This window comes from Nilaparvata lugens, chromosome 7 (assembly GCF_014356525.2).
Source record: "Nilaparvata lugens isolate BPH chromosome 7, ASM1435652v1, whole genome shotgun sequence".
NCBI classification, from domain to species: Eukaryota; Metazoa; Arthropoda; class Insecta; order Hemiptera; family Delphacidae; genus Nilaparvata; species Nilaparvata lugens.
This window is the reverse complement of record NC_052510.1, coordinates 39,553,381-39,578,826: the sequence shown is the minus strand read 5'-3', so window position 1 is coordinate 39,578,826 and position 25,446 is coordinate 39,553,381. Positions and strand designations below refer to the sequence as shown.

The following is a 25,446-nucleotide window of genomic DNA, read 5'->3' as shown; positions in this document are numbered from 1 at the left end:
ATACAGCTTCTTATATTTGATTCCAAGCTCCTCTCTCTTCTTCTTGACATGGGCCTTCCAGCGAAGCTTTGCGTCCAAGGTCATACCTAGATACTTGGCATCATTGGCATATGGTACAACTTGGTTGTTATTGGTATGGGCAGGTCCTTCTTATTGGTGAAGTTTATGTGAATCGACTTTGCTTCATTTAGTTTCATCATCCTTTTTCTACTCCAATCTTGAATTTTGTTGATGAATCTCTGTAGTTTTTCTGTTGCAATAAGAATATTACTGTCTACTGATAATATGGCTGTATCGTCTGCAAATGTTGCTGTAGTATTCTCATCAAGGCTGGGAATATCGCTGGTCTATACCATAGAGTAGGTAGAGAAATGGGCCTAGAACACTTCCTTGAGGAACTCCTGCTTTTATTTCCTTCAAATCAGAATATTAATTTTTATGCCTAAAGTATCTGTCAGTCAGATAGGATTGTAATGTATCTGTAAATTGCTTTGGTAGCACTTTTTTCAGTTTGAAAATAAGACCTTCATGCCACACTTTATCAAAAGCTTGCCCTATATCAAGGAAAGCTGCTGAACAAACTTTTTTCTCTTCTAGGCACTTCTCTATTACATTCACAATCCTATGCACTAGGTCTACTGTTGAGTGTTTCACTCTGAAGCCAAATTGGTGATTTGGAATTATGTGCTGTCTCTCAATTATTGGTGTTGGCCTACTAAGTAAAATCCTTTCAAACAACTTGGCTAGCACAGGTAACAATGATATTGGCCTATATGATGATACTTCATGTGGCTCTTTACCTGGCTTGAGTAGCATTATAACCTCTGCTACTTTCCATATTCCTGATACAAATTTGAGTCTGAAAGAGGCATTCAAAATGTGTGTTAATTCTACTATTGCTTTTCTTGGTAGGTGCTAGATGACTAAGCCAGTTATCATTTCGAATCCAGGGGTCTTTTTGTTATTCAGATATTTCTTATTTCTCTTTTCACCTATTCTACTGTGACACGCATTATTTCTTGATTTGGCTGTAAGATGTTCTCCTCTGCTTCTAAAGTGTCTTCTTCTGTTGTGTTGTTTGGCTGAAAAACGTTTACAAGATGATCTGCGAAGGTCTGTGCCTTTTCACTACTCCTTGCCCATTGTCTGTTCTGCTTTATGAGAGAAGGAGATTGATGAATGCGTTTTTTATTTTTTCAGCTGCCTTCCAGAGTGAGTAGTCCGTACTGCGTTCTGCTGTTAAGTTTATCAAGTAATTATTGATTCATTCATTCTTGATACATTGAATCTCTCTCCTTAGTTCTTGAGTTAGATTGTTTAAAACTCTTTTGTCTTGAGGGGAACGTGATTGCTGCCATCTCCTTCTTGCTCTTCGTTTTTCCACAATAATTTCTCTGATTTCCGCAGAGTAACTATTTCCAGTGGTCCGTCTTTTGAATTGTGGAGTATTGAACCATGCTGCCTGTTGGATATCAGTAACAAACTTCTCTAAGGCGGGATGCACACCGGAAAAACGCATTTCGTGAAGCCCTCTTTCATGAAACTTGTTTCACTCGCGCATGCATACAAAAGAAACGTTCCCTGCTTAATCTTATCAGTCGATTGCAAGCAACTTTTGTTTCACGTTTCCTGAAACTTTTTTCACGAAACGCGTTTCTTCGGTGTGCATCCCGCCTAACTCCCGATCAATCTGTTCTTCGTTTCTTAATGGTAAGTTCAATTCTGCTCTTTCATTCAGCATCTGATGGAAACCATCCCAATCCGTGTGGCTATTGACTAGCGCAGGACAAGCATTATTTCCTTTCGTAGAATTGAATCACTCAGAGTCAAAATGATGGGTGAGTGGTCCGAATTTAGATCGAAACTATCCTCTAAATGCAAACTATCCTCTATGATGATGACACTACCATACTTGATTCTAATACTAGTGTAGAGGCTGTACTTGATAGGCTTGACTCCTCGGTTGAGCGTTGCAGGGAGTGGTATGCTGCTAATTGTTTGACTCTCAATGAGAGTAAAACAGAAAATATTCTATTCACGCTTAGAAATAATTTAAGCTGGGAGCACCAGGAGTACCTGAAGCCGATTAAACTGCTGGGTTTTGTCCTAGGCAGTGAATTGAGTTGGAGTAGCCACATAGAGCATCTGTGTAAGAAACTGTCCAGAGTTATGTACCTACTAAGAAAACTAAAATGTTGTGTCAGTAGGGAGGTACTTACTCTGACTTACTATGGTTTGTTTAATTCCCATCTCAATTATGGGCTCCGTCTTTGGGGTAACTCAAGTGATACGAAGAAGGCATTTATTTGGCAAAAAAAGCAATTCGCTGTATTGTTGATCTAAAGAGTGTTGAAAGCTGTAAAAATAGTTTTATCGAGCTTGGAATCATGACTCTCCCTTCAATGTACATTTATTGTAACCTGGTTCATGTTAAAAAAAACCTAACTCTATTAACAAGACATAGCCATCAGCATGAACATAGAACTAGAAATAGGAATAACCTAATTACCCCATACATCAGACTGCAAAAAACATTCAAAAGCTATAATTATCAACAATAAATTACCGACAACAATAAAAAATTTACCACAAAAAAGTTCATATCTACAGTAGCACAATGGCTCAAAAAACAGGCTTTTTATACAATTGATGAATACCTAAGTCATAACGTAAGCATCTGACTGTTTTATATTATATTTGTATATGTATATATGTATACATATGTGTACATGTTTAATGTTATGTATATATATGTTAGCGGTACGGTATATTGTTAGTATATGCAATGCTATGTCTTATCATCACATGACTTTTGTTTATAACTTTTTTAATGTTCGATGACAAGAATAAAGATCATTGATTATTGATAATTTACCGATATATCCTTTGTCAGGAAAAATCTATAAGATCTGGGATTTTGCTCGTATCGGTGGGCCAGTAGGTTGGTTTACCAGTTGGAAGAGCTTCGCACCTCATCTCCTTCATTGCTTCATAGAGCTGTCTTCCCTTGTGGAGCGCGATCCCCAATGCACGTGCTTTGCATTCAAGTCTCCACCAAGAGGGAATTTGTCTCCTAACATATCAAGCAATGATAAATATTCATCTCTTCTGATGGAATATCTGGGAGGACAGTGAATAGCTGCAACAACAAAATGATAATTTACTGCTTTCACTGCTACACCTGTCAATTGTATTCTATCACTTTCGAGTTTCACTTGTTCATGATGTTGTAGATTGTCTCTGATGATGATGGCACTCCCACCCCTTGCGACATTGCTGGGATGTAAAGCATGATAGATCCTATAGCCTTTGAATTTTATAAACGACTGCTTTGTAAAATGAGTCTCAGATATAAGACATATGTCTATTTCTTCTATGTTCAGAACTGCTTCCAACTCCTGTTGCCGTTGTAACAATCCATTTGCGTTCCATTCCATTATTTTTAGTGAATGAATCATGTGAATTGCAATATTTTACTTTGTTCTAACTTCTGAAATTTAGACTGTAATGGTGAGGTGATTATATGTTCTTGTCTATCCAGTTTTGCTAAGATGAGCTGCAGAATATTATTGGTATCTCCTACTTGACTTTTTGGATCTCCCAATTTCGGTATATTTTCTTTTGAAACAATACGGGCGAAAGTCAATTTCTTGACCGCACTTTCATTGTTTGGATTGTGGGTTTGTGTATTCTCTGTGATTTTTGGTAGAATATTCTTCACTGTGTTCTTTCCCTCAATGAATACATTCTGGTAAAGCATCACTGGGTTTTGTACAGTCCTTTGTTTGATGTTTACCTGCACACTTTACACACCTAGGCTCCTTGTTACAGTATTTTTGTGTGTGACCGTATGCTTGGCATCGTTTGCATTGCTGTATCAGGTTGGCCTTCTTCAGTGCTTCCACTTCCACTTTGCAACCAAGTATATTTTTAAGTTCAAAACTTTTTTATATTTTCTTCCGCGCTGAATGAGAGACTATGAACATATCTAATGGCTCTCTTGTCTTCCACTTCAGCTTATTTACAACTTCTAGAACTTTCAATCCTCGTATCTTCAAATCTTCCACTATCAAGTTTTTTAAATCATTACTCTTATTGGTCTCGACTGGTTATCTTCATAGGAATGCCAGTTGAATCCGTCATCAATCAGTTCTCTGGTAACATTCCGATAAGTTTCGGAGTCAACTGCATTTATTTTGAACGTTTCTCTACTCAGGAGTTTTATTCTAAATTTGTCAGCTGGCGACACTTTTTTCAAACTCTTAAGGAGTCCATCTAGATTCTTGATACCATCCACTATGTTTGGGGGTGGTGGCATTTCTTTCTTCTGTCTCTTCTCCACATCAGTGGTTTTAGAATTTAAATTCTGTTGAATTCTTTTTGCTGACACATTTTTGACTTCTGGCGATGGAGTACTAAGCTTCCTCTTCTTGGTAGCCCTCTTAGTACGAGTCCTGATCCATTCCGTTTCTTTGGCCAATTCTTCCTCATTTGTTGAGTAGTTCTCGGCTGCTGAGCTTGTAGGCTGTGAGCTATGAATCTTCTTCTTAATACTCAGAAATCTTGCTTCCAAATCCTGAACTTTTTTCAACAGTTCTAAGTTGCTCTTCTCCAATTCCTTCCTCTTCTCATCGGTCTCTTTCCAGGCGATGAAAAGTACCTGGATGGTTGAAGTTTCAAATTTATTTCATTTGATATATTTATCCGGTGAACACTGGATTTCTGATGTATGTAGCATGTTGTTGGTGTCCATACTGTCGTTAGTGGCTTCCTGTTCTCCTTGCTCTTCTGTAGGAATACTAGGTGGCTTCACTAAGTTTGACATATTTTGAAAACATACCTTTCAAATAGCCCTCGTATCAACACTCACGCACACGGAAACGCGAACGCGAGCCTTAGAGCGGCCTCTAAAAGCAGGTCGCTTCGCTTGCATGAATTCCGCGGTCGACGACCGATATTCGATGCAATATTTTTGTTCCACTTTTAATCGCGAACAAACTGCTGACTCACTACTTCTACACTACACTATCACTACTCCACTATACGTCCGTTCTCTACGAGTTCTAACGCAATACTGAAGATGAAGATGAATGAGAAGTTGAAGTTGAAGTATTTGTTGTTCTTAGAATAGGATCACCAATCAGACCTATAGTCAGATTTCCATTTCAAAAGAAATATTCAGCTGTTTCCATACTTTTCACCAACTCTATTTATATATTTCATTTCCATATAAAACTTAATTCCCTGCAATATTGAATTATCGAAAATACCGTTTCAATCATAATAGTACTCGTATTAATCAATCAAACTTCTTCAACTCTAGTGCATGTAGAGTAAATTCTAGTTTATCCAAACTACAAAAAATCTAGTTTATTGAATGTAACTACAGTAACGAGTATTTTATACGTTTCAATGAATTTATGAGTAGATTTCACATGAATGTTGAACAATTTTTAGCTAAACATATTGATATTTTTGAGTAATTCTAGCAATAATTTAATCAAAATGACTAATGGCTATTTACTGAGAATCCAAGGTAGAATTGAAATGTCCGTAGAATGAGTTCCATCTCTACCTATGATGGCTCTGACCCAACTCTTTCCATGACATTTCTTTATATTCTGTGTTTATATTCTGTATGTCTGTATATATTATGTGTTTTGTTTTTGTGACAAATAAAGTTTTCTAGCTATCAATCTTTTCAAGAACATTATCTATATATTCTATTGATGCAGTTATGTACCAAGAACAACTCTTTTTGACAGGTGTGCCAACGAAACAGAATCGTATCTATGTGATTGTCCGGCTGGTTTCATGGGTGACTACTGTGAAGTGGACATCAACGAGTGCGAGAACAACCTGTGCAGCAATGGAGCCGTGTGTGTCGACGGTATTGCCAACTACACCTGCAGTTGTCTGCCTGGTTGGGAGGGATGGCTGTAAGTCCGCTATCAATTCACTATCATTAATAGATTTTCATATCTTGCAAAATGCTCATTGAAAATAGTTAGAGAAAAATGTGAGGAATAAATTTTGACTAAATATTATTCCACTGTAGTGAATTACACTGCATGCTAGCATAGATTTTTACAACTCGTATGTTATGATATAACAACAGAATATAAGTAATATTATTCTATGGATTTCACCGAGTATAAAGTATAGTTATTTGTGCAACTAGTGCGCAAAGTGACAGTTTGCTGCACCGAAAGAAACGTTTACGCACGAGCCGTAGGCGAGGGCGGAATGGTTTCTTGAGTGCAGCAGAGGAACTTTGCGCACGTATTTCACATTACATTTTTCCTACAGTTACCATTGAATATGAGAAGTGGTTTATTATGGGTAAAATGATGGCTGAAACCCATCAAATGTTTGTATAATTTTGTTATTAATAACAACTTTAATTTATTTTAAATTTTTAATCCAATTGAACATTAATAATCGATAATTTATTCAAATTAAAAATTAAATAAATCCAATTAATTTGAAAATTTGAATAATTTTGAGTAAATCTTATTTACTAAATAATTTTTCAACCAATCAATTTATGAATGAAAAAATATTATTTGAAATAATGAATAATTAATAATATTCAAAATGTATAATTTAATGAGTTCTCATTCTTATTTATTTGAAAATCAGGAAAAATATAGATAGAACAAATTCACATGCAAAATACAAGCCAACAATGTCAACAGCTGATTGGGATGGCTGCAAGATAATACGCAAAGTATTAAGAGTACGTAAAGTAATACTTTGCGCACTAGAGCGGAAAAGTGATTCTTTGCGTTCTGTAATTAGTGCAGGAATGGTCACTATTCAAGGTAACTGTAGGAAAAAAAATAGTCTAATATATAGTAGTTATTAAAGTTATGTAAAGTTAGCACTGAAATTTAGTATTCGCAATTCACATAACTCTATTAATCTTTCTCCATTATCATTTACAATATCTTCTCCACAACCGCCAACCACAGGGTTATTCACTTTCCTACCCGTTCTGCCATTCAAATCACCAGCCAAGATAATTTCTTTTCGTCCCTTTATTTTCTCTATATGTCCTTGCAAGCATTCAAAAAAATCATCTTTGTCCTGGATTTTACTGTCATCAGTTGGCCCATATACTCCTAGAACAACGATCGCTCTGCCATAAATTTCCAGTTCAATCTCAATTATTCTTTCATTAACTGGATTCCATGACTTGATAAATCTTTTCAATTGCTTCCTAATAATAATCCCTATTCCTGCTTTGGCCCTCTGGTCTTTATTCACTCCACTCCAAAAAAGCAATGTATCATTTACCTCTTCACAACCACTTCCCTTCTTTTTCATCTCACTGGTCACCAGAATATCCATCTTCATTCTATGGAATTGCTGTGTCACTTCCAATACCTTATTTGTCCAACCTTGTACATTCCATGTTCCAACCAAAAGTTTTCTCAGATCTTTCTTTCTCTTTCTTGATGGATTCTCTCGACTAAATTTTCTAAATAGGCTTCCAATATTTTGAGCATCACTGCCTTCCCCCGTATCCGAATGAAGGCTCCCTCTTGGAGAGGTGTGGATTGCCACCCGGGGATAATTTTTGGTTTTGCTACCCATATTTTCTTCCTTTACTGTTTTGCCTGTGCTAGGTTGTTAACGCCTAACGCCAGAACCCCCTTCAGGAGGACCAAGGTACAAGACTTTCAGGACTTGGGTACAAGAAACTCGCAATCTTCGGTCAATTATAGATTACATTATAGTTAAGAGAAATGCATCAATACGAGTGAAAGACGTCCGGTTAAAAAGAGGACCGGAATGTGGATCAGACCACAGGTTGGTTTTAGCAAAAATGCTATTCCCATGGACCAGCAGCAAATCCAACAAAGTAGAAAAATCTAACGGTGAAGAACAAGGAACAGCAAAAGAGAAAGTGAGAAAGTATAAACTGAATCTTTTACAGGATGAGACTATAAGAGACCTCTATCAGAGACGACTTGACCAGAAGTTATTGGAGTTTAGGTTTGATAGTACAGAAGATATCCACATCCACATTAAGCAGTGTATTCACCAAGCAGCATTGGAGGCATTGGGAGAGAGAAGTGAGGATAGCAGGAAGCACAAATACATCGTGTCAGACACAACAAAACAAGAAATTCAAAACAAAAAGGTATTATATGAGAAATGGTTGAGTACAAAAAAGATCGATGATTTGCAACGGTATAAAGAGAAAAATAGAGAGGTTAAAAGGTTGATAATACAAGAAAAGAACAGCCAGTGGGAGAAATAATAAGTCAGCAGGGCCAGGAGGTATCAATCCAGAACTGATCAAGTATGGTTCAGAAAAGTTATTTCGGATCTTGAGAATGTTATTCCAACGGGTAATTAATGGAGAGAAGGCACCAGATGAATGGAAAATTGCACATATGTTTTCAATATTAAGAAGGGCAATAGAAGATTATGTGAAAATTACAGGGGTATAGCGGTTTTGCCAACAATAGCTAGAATATATGGAAAAGTTTTGAAGAATAAGCTTGAAAGGGAGATAGAAGGGAAGATTGGAGATGAACAGGCAGGGTTTTCAGCAGGAAAATCATGCGTAGACCACATTTATACCCTCCAACAAATAATACAAAAAAAGAGTGCCAAAAACCGATCAGTACATCTAGCGTTTGTAGACCTGAGAAAAGCATATGATACAGTACCCAGAAATAGACTATGGAAAGCTATGGAAAACCTACATATACCAAGAAACCTCATAAATGCCACAATGGAACTTTACAATGAAAATCAAATCGGAATTAAGATAGGTAAGACTGTAACTGCTCCTTTCCGAACATCAAAAGGCTTATTGCAGGGATGCAGCTCGTCCCCAACTCTCTTCAAAATATACCTGGAAGATACCTTAAGGACTTGGAAAAGGAAGTGTCAAGGTATGGGTGTACCTATCAGGGGAGAACACCTTTTCACCCTCTGTTTCGCAGACGATCAGGTGGTTATTGCGCAGGATGAGGAAGATTTAAGTTACATGATGAGAAAGTTGAAAGAAGAGTATGATAAAGCCGGGATGGAAATCAATGTGGACAAGACGGAGTATTTACAAACGAATAGCGATGGCACACCGGATTTGTCAATTGACTGTAACACCGTGATAAAAGGGAGAGATAAATTTAAATACCTGGGATTCACCATCATGAAAAATGGCGATACAGACGAGGAGATAAAGATTAGGTTGGCCCAAACCAGGAGTTGTATTCGACAGTTGCACCCAATCATATGGAGTAAGGATATTCATAGGAAAAATAAACATAGAATATTCAATACAATCGTCAGAAGTATAATGACGTATGGGGCAGAGGTTTGGGTGACAAACAAGAGAGCAAGAGATAAGATGAGAGCTGTTGAGATGGATTACTGGAGGAGATGCTGCGGGCTTACCAGAATGGACAGAGTGAGAAACGAGGAGATAAGAAGGAGAATGAAAGTGGAATGGGATATTATAAAGTTGATTGAGGATAAAAGGTTGATGTGGTATGGCCATGCTAGAAGGGCGAGTGCTAGCAAATGGATAGGGATGGTGACTGATTGGAGTCCAATTGGGCGAAGGAAAAGAGGAAGACCTAAAAGATCATGGAGAAATGAGGTGGATGAGGCTATGGAGGCCCGGAATTTAAGGGATGGTGAATGGGAGGATAGGCAAAGATGGAGGTCTCGACTAAAAGAAGGAAGACGGTGAATCACTGTAAAATCCTATTATATATATATATATTAAGAGTACGTAAAGTAATACTTTGCGCACTAGAACGGAAAAGTGATTCTTTGCGTTCTGTAATTAGTGCAGGAATGGTCACTATTCAAGGTAACTGTAGGAAAAAAATTAGTCTAATATATAGTAGTTATTAAAGTTATGTAAAGTTAGCACTGTAATATAGAGATTTTCTTGTAAAAGAATTCTTTTTTTAAATATATGAAATTTCAACGTGTGCATTCATATTGTGGACTAATAATGATTACTGATAAGGCGATTATAAAGTTTGTTTATATTAAGTAAGATTGAACATTTGATTTATTTATTGTAAGAACTGATTTCACAGCATATGATTTTGAAGGTTTAAATGTTCCTTTTTCTTCTTTCTATTGCTAGGACATATTAATTTTTATTATTATACTTAATATGTACGGTAATTGAAATTTTCGCATTTAAATTACGATACATTTGTTTCCAAAAGATCTTTCTGCACTTACTAATTAAGTTAGCTTATTTTTAATTATTTCATAGTGTTGGCAAATGATTCGAGGAATATTCCTTTACAATCGCTGTTATCAAATTAATTTTCTTCAAGATTGAAATGATATTAAATTTAAAACAGATAATGAGGAACCCTTTGGGGCTTACGTCTGTGCTTATGATAATAGTTTTGAGTTTTGTTTAGTGTTATTATTAGCAGAATCGGAATTATTTTGGGGGAGATTCTATCGAGATTAGATAGTAGAAACTACTGAACTCTGGCTGACGGATTCGGCTAAGCTAATCGAATTTGAGTTATTTCATACCTGTCAAATTTCATGAAAATTTATTACCGCGTTTCGCCGTAAATGCGCAACATATAAACATTTAATCATAAAGAGAAATGCCAAACCGTCGACTTGAATCTTAGACCTCACTTCGCTCGGTCAATAATTGCAACATTTCAATAATTGCCATCTGTACAATAATTGTAGGTTGGAAACGTAATTGAATATTTATTATAATGAAATATAAATCCCATTTTCCCGGTGGTCTAAACTCGTTATTTGATAATAAGCCTACCGTTTAAGAGCCATCACTAATATATACGTCACTTAGTATAAATACAGAAAACCAAAATTATAAACCTTGTTCCAGGCCACTTTCTCATTAATTCTAAATTCTCGTATATGTGTGTGTGATAAACGAAATTTGAATTTGGAATCACATTTTTTGAAAAACGTACATTTTCAATTACGTGCGTATTCTACGAAAATTGAAACCCCTTTCTTAGCTGGCGTCTAGAAATAAGAAATATATTGACCGATAAATACAAACAATTTGGATGTAGATTAGGCGATTAGGCCTTGTGTAAAGAATTCAACTTATAGTCTGTTATACAATAAATGAGCAATTCAATTCATAACATCTTAGTAGTCATCTTATGAATTGTGTAATCATTCATCAAATCAGTCTTATCAAGTCATAATTATCATCACCCATTACAATTGAATAAATTAAGTCATATATTGAAAAAAAAACATAAATTATTTATAAACTTACAGCACTGAGTATCACATTTTCAACAATTTGAAAATGAATTTACGGAATAATAAGCATTTTCATTCAGAATTAGATTTACTGCGTTTTTTAATTTATTTAGAAACAAGTTTCTTCTAATATAAGATAGTGGCAGATTATTGAACACGGAGTACACTAAATAGGAATAAATTTTAAGCTCTTACTCAATCTGACATTAGGAGTTACAATACAGTAGTCCAGATAACAGTAGACCTCACTGAACATCCTTTGCAATTTGGTAACGAGAATATTCAGCCATCTACTAGAAATAAAGTCATTCTTATAATATCAGGGTTTTTTTTAATGTTTGCCAATGGCCCCACTAAGAAATCTGATCAGGCTGGTTGGAGACTTCCAATCAACCATACGATCACATTTCATTACATTACATTACCAGGGCTACCAGACATCATTTTGCAGTAGTCGTCAATATACTATATTATAATGGAAAAGTAGAACTTTGATATGAAAGTAATGAACTTACTTCGTTACAAATAAAATCTATTGGTGTGCTAATCTAAATGTTGTACTACTTCAATCTTGTAAAAATGAATACCGGTATAATACTTATTCTGAATTGATGGAATCCCTAGTCCAATTGCGCTTATGATAATTTTAAATGTTACTTTAGTAACTCAGTAAGTTCAGAATGTTATTGCTCAGTTGAATCAGAGCTACGATTAAAAAGATGATTTGGGAATTATCAAGTGGCACTTTTTGTTTTTCACTGGGATTTTCATTTTGTAACATGTAGAAACGCTAGTAGAACAACAATGTTAAAATTTTTATGGGAAAGATTCCACGAGGAAAATGAAGTTTTTCATTGTCATTATTATTTGTTACTCGGAACGCCATGATAAATCTTGGCATCCAAAGCTGCGTTTACACCAAAGTTATTAACAAAATGTTAATAACTTAATAACTTAATCCTTACAGATTCTGATGGATTGAACGGCACTTGAAAAGCACATAAGTTCATCATGTGTATGATAAGTTATGTTCAATCTAATAGAATCTATAGAATCTATTGGTGTCAACGCAGATTTACTCTGTGACTGCCTAAAGTTAATATAAACAATTCGAGACCGCAGCTCGGAAAAAGAAGACGATGATGATCAGCTCATAATATCGGGAACCGAGCTTCGCTCTGGAGTACAAAAGCATAAAAAAATTATTACGAAAGAAGGAATTATAATAACATTCATAGTTCATACAGAAATGTTCTATCTAATCACAAGTAAATTGAGATTAATTCCCAGAGGAATGCAAAAATTTCCATCTCAAAGGCCCGGTTGCACAAAAGCCAGTTGAATTTTAATCCTGATTAATTTCACGTGAACCAAATCAGAGAAGACCATTTCAAAAAGATGGATCTACTGGAATAAATCAGGATTGAAAATAACCCGGATTTTTTGCAACCGGCACTAAGTACCTGATTGAATGATTACAAATGTTCAACAGCTGAGTCATAATTTTGACACAGTCCACCACACATGAACTCGCTCACTCACTTCCATAACCAACAGACGACGAAATAATTATTATCAGCTGTTTTTCCAAGGATGGATAATAATTATCCTTTTAATGTCCTTCAGCGAGTTTTCCCAGGGATGAGACCTAGTGCAATCGAATCTTTATATTATAAACCTACTTTGTTCTGAATTTCGTGAGAATCGTTAGAGCCGTTTTCGAGATCCGGTGAATACAAACATCTAAACATATAAACAGAAGTTGCTCGTTTAATAGTATAGGATTATTCAAGATTGTTATTCGAGCTATCAAGTCTTTTCAACATATAAACATTTAATCATAAAGAGAAATGCCAAACCGTCGACTTGAATCTTAGACCTCACTTCGCTCGGTCAATAATTGCAACATTTCAATAATTGCCATCTGTACAATAATTGTAGGTTGGAAACGTAATTGAATATTTATTATAATGAAATATAAATCCCATTTTCCCGGTGGTCTAAACTCGTTATTTGATAATAAGCCTACCGTTTAAGAGCCATCACTAATATATACGTCACTTAGTATAAATACAGAAAACCAAAATTATAAACCTTGTTCCAGGCCACTTTCTCATTAATTCTAAATTCTCGTATATGTGTGTGTGATAAACGAAATTTGAATTTGGAATCACATTTTTTGAAAAACGTACATTTTCAATTACGTGCGTATTCTACGAAAATTGAAACCCCTTTCTTAGCTGGCGTCTAGAAATAAGAAATATATTGACCGATAAATACAAACAATTTGGATGTAGATTAGGCGATTAGGCCTTGTGTAAAGAATTCAACTTATAGTCTGTTATACAATAAATGAGCAATTCAATTCATAACATCTTAGTAGTCATCTTATGAATTGTGTAATCATTCATCAAATCAGTCTTATCAAGTCATAATTATCATCACCCATTACAATTGAATAAATTAAGTCATATATTGAAAAAAAACATAAATTATTTATAAACTTACAGCACTGAGTATCACATTTTCAACAATTTGAAAATGAATTTACGGAATAATAAGCATTTTCATTCAGAATTAGATTTACTGCGTTTTTTAATTTATTTAGAAACAAGTTTCTTCTAATATAAGATAGTGGCAGATTATTGAACACGGAGTACACTAAATAGGAATAAATTTTAAGCTCTTACTCAATCTGACATTAGCAGTTACAATACAGTAGTCCAGATAACAGTAGACCTCACTGAACATCCTTTGCAATTTGGTAACGAGAATATTCAGCCATCTACTAGAAATAAAGTCATTCTTATAATATCAGGGTTTTTTTTAATGTTTGCCAATGGCCCCACTAAGAAATCTGATCAGGCTGGTTGGAGACTTCCAATCAACCATACGATCACATTTCATTACATTACATTACATTACATTACTAGGGCTACCAGACATCATTTTGCAGTAGTCGTCAATATACTATATTATAATGGAAAAGTAGAACTTTGATATGAAAGTAATGAACTTACTTCGTTACAAATAAAATCTATTGGTGTGCTAATCTAAATGTTGTACTACTTCAATCTTTTAAAAATGAATACCGGTATAATACTTATTCTGAATTGATGGAATCCCTAGTCCAATTGCGCTTATGATAATTTTAAATGTTACTTTATTAACTCAGTAAGTTCAGAATGTTATTGCTCAGTTGAATCAGAGCTACGATTAAAAAGATGATTTGGGAATTATCAAGTGGCACTTTTTGTTTTTCACTGGGATTTTCATTTTGTAACATGTAGAAACGCTAGTAGAACAACAATGTTAAAATTTTTATGGGAAAGATTTCACGAGGAAAATGAAGTTTTTCATTGTCATTATTATTTGTTACTCGGAACGCCATGATAAATCTTGGCATCCAAAGCTGCGTTTACACCAAAGTTATTAACAAAATGTTAATAACTTAATCCTTACAGATTCTGATGGATTGAACGGCACTTGAAAAGCACATAAGTTCATCAAGTGTATGATAAGTTATGTTCAATCTAATAGAATCTATAGAATCTATTGGTGTCAACGCAGATTTACTCTGTGACTGCCTAAAGTTAATATAAACAATTCGAGACCGCAGCTCGGAAAAAGAAGACGATGATGATCAGCTCATAATATCGGGAACCGAGCTTCGCTCTGGAGTACAAAAGCATAAAAAAATTATTACGAAAGAAGGAATTATAATAACATTCATAGTTCATACAGAAATGTTCTAATCACAAGTAAATTGAGATTAATTCCCAGAGGAATGCAAAAATTTCCATCTCAAAGGCCCGGTTGCACAAAAGCCAGTTGAATTTTAATCCTGATTAATTTCACGTGAACCAAATCAGAGAAGACCATTTCAAAAAGATGGATCTACTGGAATAAATCAGGATTGAAAATAACCCGGATTTTTTGCAACCGGCACTAAGTACCTGATTGAATGATTACAAATGTTCAACAGCTGAGTCATAATTTTGACACAGTCCACCACACATGAACTCGCTCACTCACTTCCATAACCAACAGACGACGAAATAATTATTATCAGCTGTTTTTCCAAGGATGGATAATAATTATCCTTTTAATGTCCTTCAGCGAGTTTTCCCAGGGATGAGACCTAGTGCAATCGAATCTTTATATTATAAACCTACTTTGTTCTGAATTTCGTGAGAATCGTTAGAGCCGTTTTCGAGATCCGGTGAATACAAACATCTAAACATATAAACAGAAGTTGCTCGTTTAATAGTATAGGATTATTCAAGATTGTTATTCGAGCTATCAAGTCTTTTCGGTTTTGATTCGGTTTTTCGGTAAGAATGGAGTGTGGAGAGTGAATAACTGTGATGATTGTGTTTTAATAATGGAGTGTATAGTGAGTAATGTGTAATATTTTTCAACCATGAGAATGAATAAGGTATTTTCTTCATTTGTAATACTCAAAGACCCACCAAAAGTAGGTAACAATAATTGTGGGGACTTTGAACTGGAAAGGATTTTTTGTAACATGTAATATAATTAGAAGAACAATCAGTTGACATTTTAAAATTGGAGGGCATTCTCATCCGTTTTACTTGATCACTCCTACAATACGAGGAGTGGTGGCTCAATCCTCGGTTACCCGGCACATAGACTAACCCTTCTGGAGAAAGGCCCACACTATTGCGCAATAAAAATTATAAATAGACTCCCCCATAATTTTAAAGATTTTTTCAACTTTTCAAAGATGACCGGAAGGATAAGGAAGGTTCTTTTAAAAAGAGCGCCATACACAGTGGATGAATGTGTGGATGTCTTGAGGGAAGAAAATTACATGTCATAGAATTATTTCAAAATAAAAATTTCGTTTAAATCAACTGAAATTAATCGATTTCTTCCAGGGGGTGTTCCTGAAGGCAGTGTTTTTCTTTGACGTCTCCTCTTTGCACTATTGTATTTTTTTGTGTTTATTATTGACTGTGACGATTCAATGTTGTGAAGCTTGTCTTTTATATGCAACTACTTGAATAAATGAAATTTGATTGATTGATTGATTTGCTAACTGATAATTAGACAGTTTTGCAAATAAAATAAATTGTTAGAATTTATAGTGGATGTTAATTTATAATTGTTGTTATTGTCAATCAGAAATCATTATACAATGATATAGTCTAGAGTTCTAGTCTTGAATGATTTATATAATTAGATTTTATCTTAATAAATCTTTTTAACGCTGTCAAAATTTGAATGAAATGTTGTGACAGCTGTGACAAGGAGATTGACGAGTGCGCTTCGAGCCCTTGCCTGAACAGTGGCACATGCGTGGACAAGCTGGGCGCGTTCGAGTGTTTGTGCTTGGACGAGTATGTAGGCGAGCGATGTGATCAATTGAAGCAAGTCACTTGTCAGAACAAGCCTTGTCGCAACAATGCCGCCTGTGCCGATGTCAAAAGTAAGTATCCTACTAAATACATATGTATAAAATACCTGTTTAATTCATTATATAAATAATTATGAATGTATGTCTGTAAGCTCTTCATGGATTAAATAATTAATTGATCGATCAAGGTGAAACTTTGGGAATATGTTGTATAAACATCGGTGAAGGCTCGTGAACAGAAAGTTTTAGATAAAGTTTATTTCAAACTCAAGAATGGTAGAATTAATTCATTAGAATGGTAGAATAAAGTTTTAGGTCAAGTATATTTCGAATTCAAGAGTTAGAATTATGCTACCAACAAATAAAAGTCAAATCTAATCTACCTATCATCTTCCAATCTTATATGTATTTTTCCATACATTTGTATTGGAACGGAAGAATGCATTTACGTACAGATATGAGCTTAGCTAAGCCCACCTTATGTGGGACTCTGAATTCCTGAGCCGAGAGCCAACCATGCAAGAGGCATTCAACACTGTCGTGCGTCCCCAGTATCGATATGATATCCATATAGGAGGCGTTCATGAGTCGCCAGCATATCCACTCTCATCGCTGGATGAATGAATACCCACTAAACTGCCAATAGAATAGAATAGAAACATCTTTATTCATCAGACATGTACAATGATTAGCGTCAGTTTGAAATTACATATAAGTCTTAATTATAGTTGGTACACAAATAAAATTCAAAATAAATCAACGATCGCTGTAGTCAAACTCCTGCAAAGAATACAGAGATAAGCTCACCAAATATTCCTTCGTATTTTCAACTAATATTTTGATGCTTTCTTCAATTAACTTCAAATTGCCTGGTAAATCAGTGGCGGCTGGTGTAAATATAGTTTGGAGGTTGCAGATACCAATCCTTACTTTCATAGTGAATAAGAACGCAATAAATAGGGATTATTAAATTGTCATTACATAGAACTTGAATTATATCATTTTTTCCAACAAAAGTCTAAGTCACTGTAAGAGATAACAATGAGTGAAATGAATACGTTACAAGATTCAAACAATACAATAGAAATAGAAAGCCCAAAACTGTTTTACATAAAATCAGTGTTGAAATTATTAGCCTGGAAATACAATAGCATAATTATTTTTTTAACTGCCGCTCGTACTTACTCGCTCACGCAAGTGACCCTTACGGCTTGTGTGGAATTCTCAAGATTTGGAGGTCTTACAAACTTCTCAAGTTCAATTTCATTCTCGATTGCTACTAACTAAATATCCAATCATCCAATAAATTTTCAATAGAATAAATATAGCTTTCGTTTATTACACGATCACTTACATATCCTCGTTTATTACACACACTTTTATTTCGTTTATTAGCCTACACCATCACTTACAATCGTCAAATCAAAACAAACAAAAATTTTCAACGTGTGCTGTCGTCTGTAGTGTGATACTATGGACTATCAAAACGAAGACAGTCTTCATAGATCGATATTGTTGGTTTCTATACAATGAATGGTTGTAGAATCACTGCAACCATGCAATTCTCAAAAAATCCATCCGTTGTCATAGCAACCAACTGGTTTGCCAGCACTTTAGGCTTCCAATTTTATTCTCCCATATAAGCGACACGTCAATAGGGGGTTACAAATGATGTGCGTTCCATCTTCGGACCGTGCAAATTCAAAATGTTGGACTATCTGTTCTGGCTTTCTGCTGTATGAATTTTGTCGGAATTGAGAAGATAATTTTCAATAATATGACCATCAAATTGAGGTGTTATTAAGACGTTTAAAAAAAGGAAAGCCTCTTTCAATTGGCTGATTTGTTGAGGGTTGTGCAACCATGCAACCTTAAAAGGAGCCACCACTGTGGTAAATTGATAAAAAATTTTCTTCCTTTGAAAATTGTTTTTTCTCAAAAAGATCCAATCTATGTCTCTCAATAATTAGGCCATAACGGGTATTATAGTTGTGAGCCACATTTCTTAACTCTAATACATTGGACTGCTTCCTGAAAAACATGATCACATCGAATACATATTGACCATAAATTGTTAAAATCCCAAGTTGAGAGAACAGTGATCTTACTGAGTCGCTTCTTCTGAGGTTAAACATTATTCTAATTGCCCGCTTCTGCTGTTTAAGAATTTTATCAAAATTTCTTTTACTCGTACCGTCATATATGCACAGGCCTTATGCTAAATGTGAATGTATTAAAACATAGTATACTGACTTTAGTGTTTGGATACTACACACGTTGGACATTTGTCTCAGAGCATAAAGACCAGGAGATAACTTTTTCATGACATGCCAAACATGACTATCCCATGAGAGATTGCAATCCAATAACAGACCCAAGAATTTCGTACTATTTTTAGTTTCTAAAATTTCACCATTTCACATTTGGACACACTGAATGGTTCACGGAATAGCAATGAGCCCAATATGGAGCCTTGAGGAACCCTATACTTTAAAAATCTCAGTTCAGAGCGATAAAGGTGTCTATAATAGCTATTTATGTATTGAGAGCGTAATGCGCGACTTTATCGCTCGCGCAAAACAGTGATAATTTTTCAAGAGCGATAAAGAAGCATTACGCGCGAATTACATACAATTTTTCTACAACGGACCAAACCTGTTAAATCACTTATAGCTGGCGGAGTTGATAATTTTTCTATTCAATCTATCATTGACATTTGTAATGCAATTGATGTTCTCAATTAGCTGCTGCAATAAAATATTTTGACCTTTGACTTACTTTTGGCGAGCTGCTTATCATCAGCTGATTAGCGAGCGTAAATAACCTCTTCTGCGCATGCGCGAATGATTAGCGAGCGTAAAGAAAATCTACTGCGCATTCGCAGATGGTTAGCGAGCGAAAAAGTAGACTCTCCACAGAAATAAGCTGTTTTACGAGGAGAATTGAGTATGTAGATTCTTTTTTACGCGCAGTTGTAGAAAAATATGTTTTTTTGACTCCTTTGATACTCTAATTATTCAACAAACTGTTGCCTTCCAAGTAGGACGAAAACCAACCTTGCTCCTTACCATACACTCCCATAGTCTCCAATTTTTTCAACAGAACATCATACTAACTTGAGATTCATACTCAAGTATACTCATGGTATACGCCATCTGGAGTACAGATAGTCTGTATCCTCCCACCTTGGTGAGTCACCATGGAGAAGAGTTGTCTCTCCTCCCCATAAGGCTGTGCTCCCAGAAACCCTCCACCAGTCAACCAATCCATTCATACAAGATAAACTCCAACTCAACTCATTTCTTAGCTTTTACTCAACTAAACTCAAATGTTGAGCGGTTATGCCACATCTACAATTCCCAATGGCCCAATCGCTTGACAAGTGACCTGGCCTAGCCTGCAATTTGACTAGTGCTAAATGAAGGCCAGCGGTAGCTGGTGTTAGCAAACCACCCATTCATGCACCGGCGCTGGCCGACATTGGGCCAACATGTAGATGCGGCATCACAACAGTCGGAAATCAGTCTAGAAATTAAATAAGCCTTTTTCATGAACTATTTTTCAACCAGAATAAACTTATTAAAAACTTTGCTAGTATTGAAGCGGATAATGCAAATTTGAAGACAAGAGTTTCAGTTCTTGAAAAAAAAAATAAACGAGATGGAACAATATTCTAGGCGTATGAACATTCAGATCGATGGTATACCGGTTACACAGGGTGAAAAGGTGGACGATATCGTCGAGAAGTTGGGAAATCTTTTAGAAGTTGCTTCTCCGATTGAAAGTGTACTTTCTATGCACCGTGTACCGTCAATTAACGCTAAGAAGTGTCAACCAATTATTGTGCAGTTCTCAAACCCTATGCAGAGAAGAAAGTGGCTGGAAGCATACCGCAAAAAACGAGATGTTACTTCTACGGATCTCAACCCTGTCCTCCAACCAAAAACCAACATCTATATCAACGAGCATCTGACGAGGGAAAATAAAACTTTGTTGGCGGCAACCAAAGCTGTGGCCAAGGAGCGAGGCTACCAGTTCGTATAGGTGCGGCAAGCAAAAATCTACGTTCGGAAGGAGCACAACAGCAAAGCAGTTAGAATTTTTACTCATGATGGGTTACAAAAACTTGTTTAAGAAATCCCCAATTCTCATTACAGGTATTTTTCATAGAGATCCACTGTTATTGCACTGCATTATTTTGGTTTTAATGAAGAACTGTAAATTTATTCTCATGTTATTTACTTTTAGGATATTATTAATTTTATTTTCCTATGCCTGGTTGAATGAGATTATTAGATTATTGCCTGCTCTATTAGAATTCAACTATATACGTGCGTATTACATTACACATAATGTGTACTTATTTAAAATAATAATCAATTGCATTTTACACTCCTATGATTAATGGAAGAAGATAATCTAGATCTAGGTAATACTAACATCACATTTGATTATTTTCAACCCGATTTCTTTTTGCCTGAGGCTAATTACTATAGTTTAGGAATTATCGTTCAAAATATTAGGAGTGTACGGAAGAATTTTGACCAGTTCTTAGTTATGTTAAATATTGCAGAAAAACCTAAAATAATTATCCTTACAGAAGTTTGGATTAAAGATAATGAGATTGATCTTTACAAGATAGACCACTATAAATGCTTTTATAAATGTAACTACTTGAATAGATCAGGTGGTGTAATGGTTTATGTTAATAAAGAGGTCTCTTGTACTGAGCTGAAAAACGAATTTACAACTGCTGACTGTATCTCTTTGAATTTTAAATTTGAAAATTTTTGTATAGTTCTTCTTGCCGCTTATCGGCACCATAATAGCACACCAAGTATATTCATAAATGAACTCAAGAGTTGGCTTGAACAAAATTCCAGCATTAATTCAGTTTTCTGTGGAGATATAAACCTGAACACTCTCGTTGATAACGATGATGTAAATGATTACTTGAATCTGCTAGCTTCATTGGGTTATACATGTAGTATAAGAGAAATAACTAGACCTGCATCGTTAACATGCCTTGATCACCTCTTTGTAAGATCCAGTCCACTTTTAGAGTATCAAAGTGCATTGTTCACAACCGACATTACTGATCACAGCACTTTAGGCGTCATGTTTAAAAAATCAAAGATAAGAGATAGTACTCAGCAAGATAGAAACGGAGATCAGTTAGTGGTAAATGAAAAAATATGCTTTATGAAATTTAATGATAAATTAAATCTTTGTGACTGGTCAATAGTTTACAATGCACCAAGTGTTGATAGTGCTTGGAATGAATTCTTAAAAATAATAGAGGAATGTAGGAGTGGTTCTGTGGTCACTACGCATGTCAATTCTTTAACTAGAGCAAAAAATATTAGTCCTTGGATAACGAGTAATATTCATAGGCGATTGCTAAAAAGAAATAAACTATACCACAAAGTTAAAAATCGTCCTTTCGATTTGCAACTAAAAAATTATTTTAACGCCTTTAAACTCAAGTTAGCTGACGACATAAAAACTACAAAGATAAACTACTACAGTCAATTATTTGAGAAAAATCATAATAACAAAGCTGCTCAGTGGGGAATAATCAATGATATAACAGGTAGAAAAAGAAAGAATAAAACTTTTGAAAGTATCTATACAATGAATAACAATACTGTTGTTACTGATTCACCGACTATTGCCAAGGAGTTTAATGAATATTTTATAAGTTTTCCCAATAATGTCAGGGATGACCTACTTAGGAATATAGACCCGAATCATCAATTCTCACCAGAAGATTACAATAGGGTTTTTAAATACAATATCTCTGAAAATTCTATCTTCTTACACCCTGCTACGGAAGAAGAAATTCTCCAACTGATTAGATTAATGCCCTCAAAAAGATCGACAGGATATGACTCACTCACAAGCGATATTTTGAAACACATTATTCCTATTATACTGCCTATTTTATGTTACCTGTGTAATGCTAGTTTGTCGCAAGGAGTATTCCCACAAGTCTTGAAAAGAGCAGTGGTGGTACCAGTTTTCAAAGGTGGAGATAAATTACTATTGAATAATTATAGACCCATAGCGCTGCTCTCTATCTTTTCTAAAATATTAGAGAAACTGATGAAAACAAGATTATTGAAATTCCTGAATAGATATGAATTTTTTAGTAAAAACCAATACGGCTTCCGTGAAGGTTTTGATACTGAGCGTGCACTAGTCGACTTTATGAGAATTATATATAATAATGTAAACGATGGGTTGAATGTAAATGCTTTATTTTTAGATGTAAAAAAAGCTTTTGATACGGTTGAGCATGGTCTTCTATTAAATAAGTTAGAATCTACAGGGGTAAGGGGCGTGGCCCTACAATGGTTTAAATCTTTTTTAAATGATAGAGTTCAATGTACAAAAATTAATAATACCTGTAGTTCTTTTTCAACAGTAACTTCAGGACTTCCACAGGGATCAGTTCTTTCTTCTATTCTCTTTATAATTTTTGTAAACGACCTATGTGATGCCAATTTAAATGGAAAAATATTTTGTTATGCAGATGACACGGTATTAGTTAGTTCAGGGAAATCATGGGATGAACTGTACAATAGAGTAAACCATGACTGTAAATTTCTTCAACAATGGTATCTTAGAAATAGATTAGCAATCAATGTCGAAAAAACCAAATTTATTAATTTCTCTTTGCGCGCACCAAAAATTCACAATCAACCTATTATTTTCCATCTAAATAACTGTACATATGACTTATTATGCCAATGTCCTCCTATAGAGCAGGTCGAAGAGATTAAATACCTTGGTATTTTTATTGATTCAGCCTTAAATTGGAAAACACATATATCTAATCTCAAGAAAAGTATCAATACCTATCTTTGTAAATTCTATCACTTGAGAGAGCTGTGTGATACAAACACACTACGCACAGTATATTATGCCTTAATAAATTCGAAATTAGAATACGGCATTGTATGTTGGGGTGGAGCTGCAAAAGTGCACTTTAGTCCACTACACAAATTGCAAAAACATTTCATCAGACTAATACTATTCAAAAATCGAAGAGAGAATTCGTTTCCTTTATACAAGAGATTACGTATTCTCCCAATTCGCCATCTTTTTGTTTTCAAAGTCTTAAGAATTTTCTTTATGCGAAGTGGAAACGATGGATTTTTCAGGCCCAGCTTTTCTGAAAGAAGAAGACTTGACCTGGTATCAAGACTACCAAGAATAAATTTTAGCTTCTTTTCTAAATCTTTTGTATACCTAGGCCCAAAACTCTTCAACGCTATACCACATGCTGGTAGAAGAACTAGAACTTGGAAAGAATTCTCAACAATAATTAAAGACTGGCTATTCCAATATCAAGATATAGAAAACTTTTTTTCAATTCTATCCTGAAAATCATACACTGTTTCAGCTACCGATACAATGTCATGTATTTATCCTCCATAAATTCCCAAACTTTTTGTACTTTGTGATTTATATTTCCACTTAGCTCATATTTTTCTTATTAAGTTATAGTATTGTTTTAATATTACAAAATTCAACACTGCGCTTCTGCTTTGTTTTTCTAAATAAATTTTTATAGCTGTTCTTGCACATTATATGCACATTTGTACCGCAATGGCCGAAAATACTTTGCTTAGACTTTTTGAAATAGCAACTATATAATATTCGAAATATGTAATTATAATATATGATACTGGCAGCGCCTATAAACAATTGCTGTCAGTTTAATTCTAAGATAAAATATTGTAATTTTTTGTTTGTATAAGAAAAAGGAGATTAAATTTCATTTTCATTTTCATTTTCAATTGAAAATGTTTGTTCCAGATCCGCAAACGAACGACAACTTCACGTGTAGCTGTGCAGAGGGCTTCGTGGGCACCTACTGTGAGACGGCCTACTGTGTGCTGCAACCCTGCGAGAACGGAGGCTTGTGCCTGGTGAACAGGGTGCCACCCATGTGCCAGTGTGAGCGTGGCTTCGAAGGTGCGCACTGCGAACGCGACATCGACGATTGTCTCGACAAGCCATGTCTGCACAACTCACAGTGCATCGATCGCGTCGCAGCCTTTCACTGCAATTGCACTGGAACTGGTACGCTAAGCAAAGCAAGTAAATCTACAAATAGAGTAGTGTTGAACAAAGTAGACTGAATCAATGGTTTCAATTTGAACGAATTTGAACAATTTAACAACCTTCTCAACCAATTTCGGTTTGCCTCAAGGAACTGTCCTTTCACCTATATTATTCCTCTAGACGGCTCATTGTTGTTTTTTTTATAACAACATTAAAATTGTAGCCTAATTAACAGTAAACCAATCAACTTTGTTCAACTTTCAGTAGATAGTCCCAATGCATATAATGAAACGTAGGCCTGTTGAAAAAAATTGAAAATATGTTCTCAACTTATATTTTCAATGGGATAATTTCCGTAGAATTCAATGTTAGATCCTATGTAAACCTTCGTTTTTTGTTATATTTGTATTCTATTTTTACAAAAATCAAGTACCTCAGTTGAATATAAGTCGGTAAAAATGAATATTGATGATGGGGGGGGGGTGATTCAGCACCTACAGTTTGCAGATGACACTGTCTTGATTTTCACAGACACAGGTTGGCCCTAGATGAAGGCTTTGGCTGAGTGAGGACTAAAAGTGGTCGAAAATCATAGTTTGACCAGCACACCCCCACTCTCAACAACAAAGAAAGTGTTTTCATTGGTTTCTCCTCGTCGGTTAAATCAATGCCTTCTAGTAATTTGTATGAAAAAATAAATATCCACTCATCCAAATGTGTTTCTGAGGATTATACAG

At 35.1% G+C, this 25,446-nt stretch overlaps 1 protein-coding gene across 2 annotated transcripts in view; it reads left to right on the top strand.

Moving 5' to 3' along the window:
- Positions 1-25,446, top strand: part of LOC111051909 (protein crumbs) — a 145,619-nt gene that overhangs the window by 112,325 nt on the left and 7,848 nt on the right. For both annotated transcript variants that reach the window (XM_039432731.1, XM_039432732.1), the window contains 3 exons: positions 5,766-5,939; positions 16,521-16,708; positions 24,461-24,727. In XM_039432731.1, the coding sequence (XP_039288665.1) occupies positions 5,766-5,939; positions 16,521-16,708; positions 24,461-24,727 (629 nt within the window). The remainder of the gene's footprint in view (positions 1-5,765; positions 5,940-16,520; positions 16,709-24,460; positions 24,728-25,446) is intronic.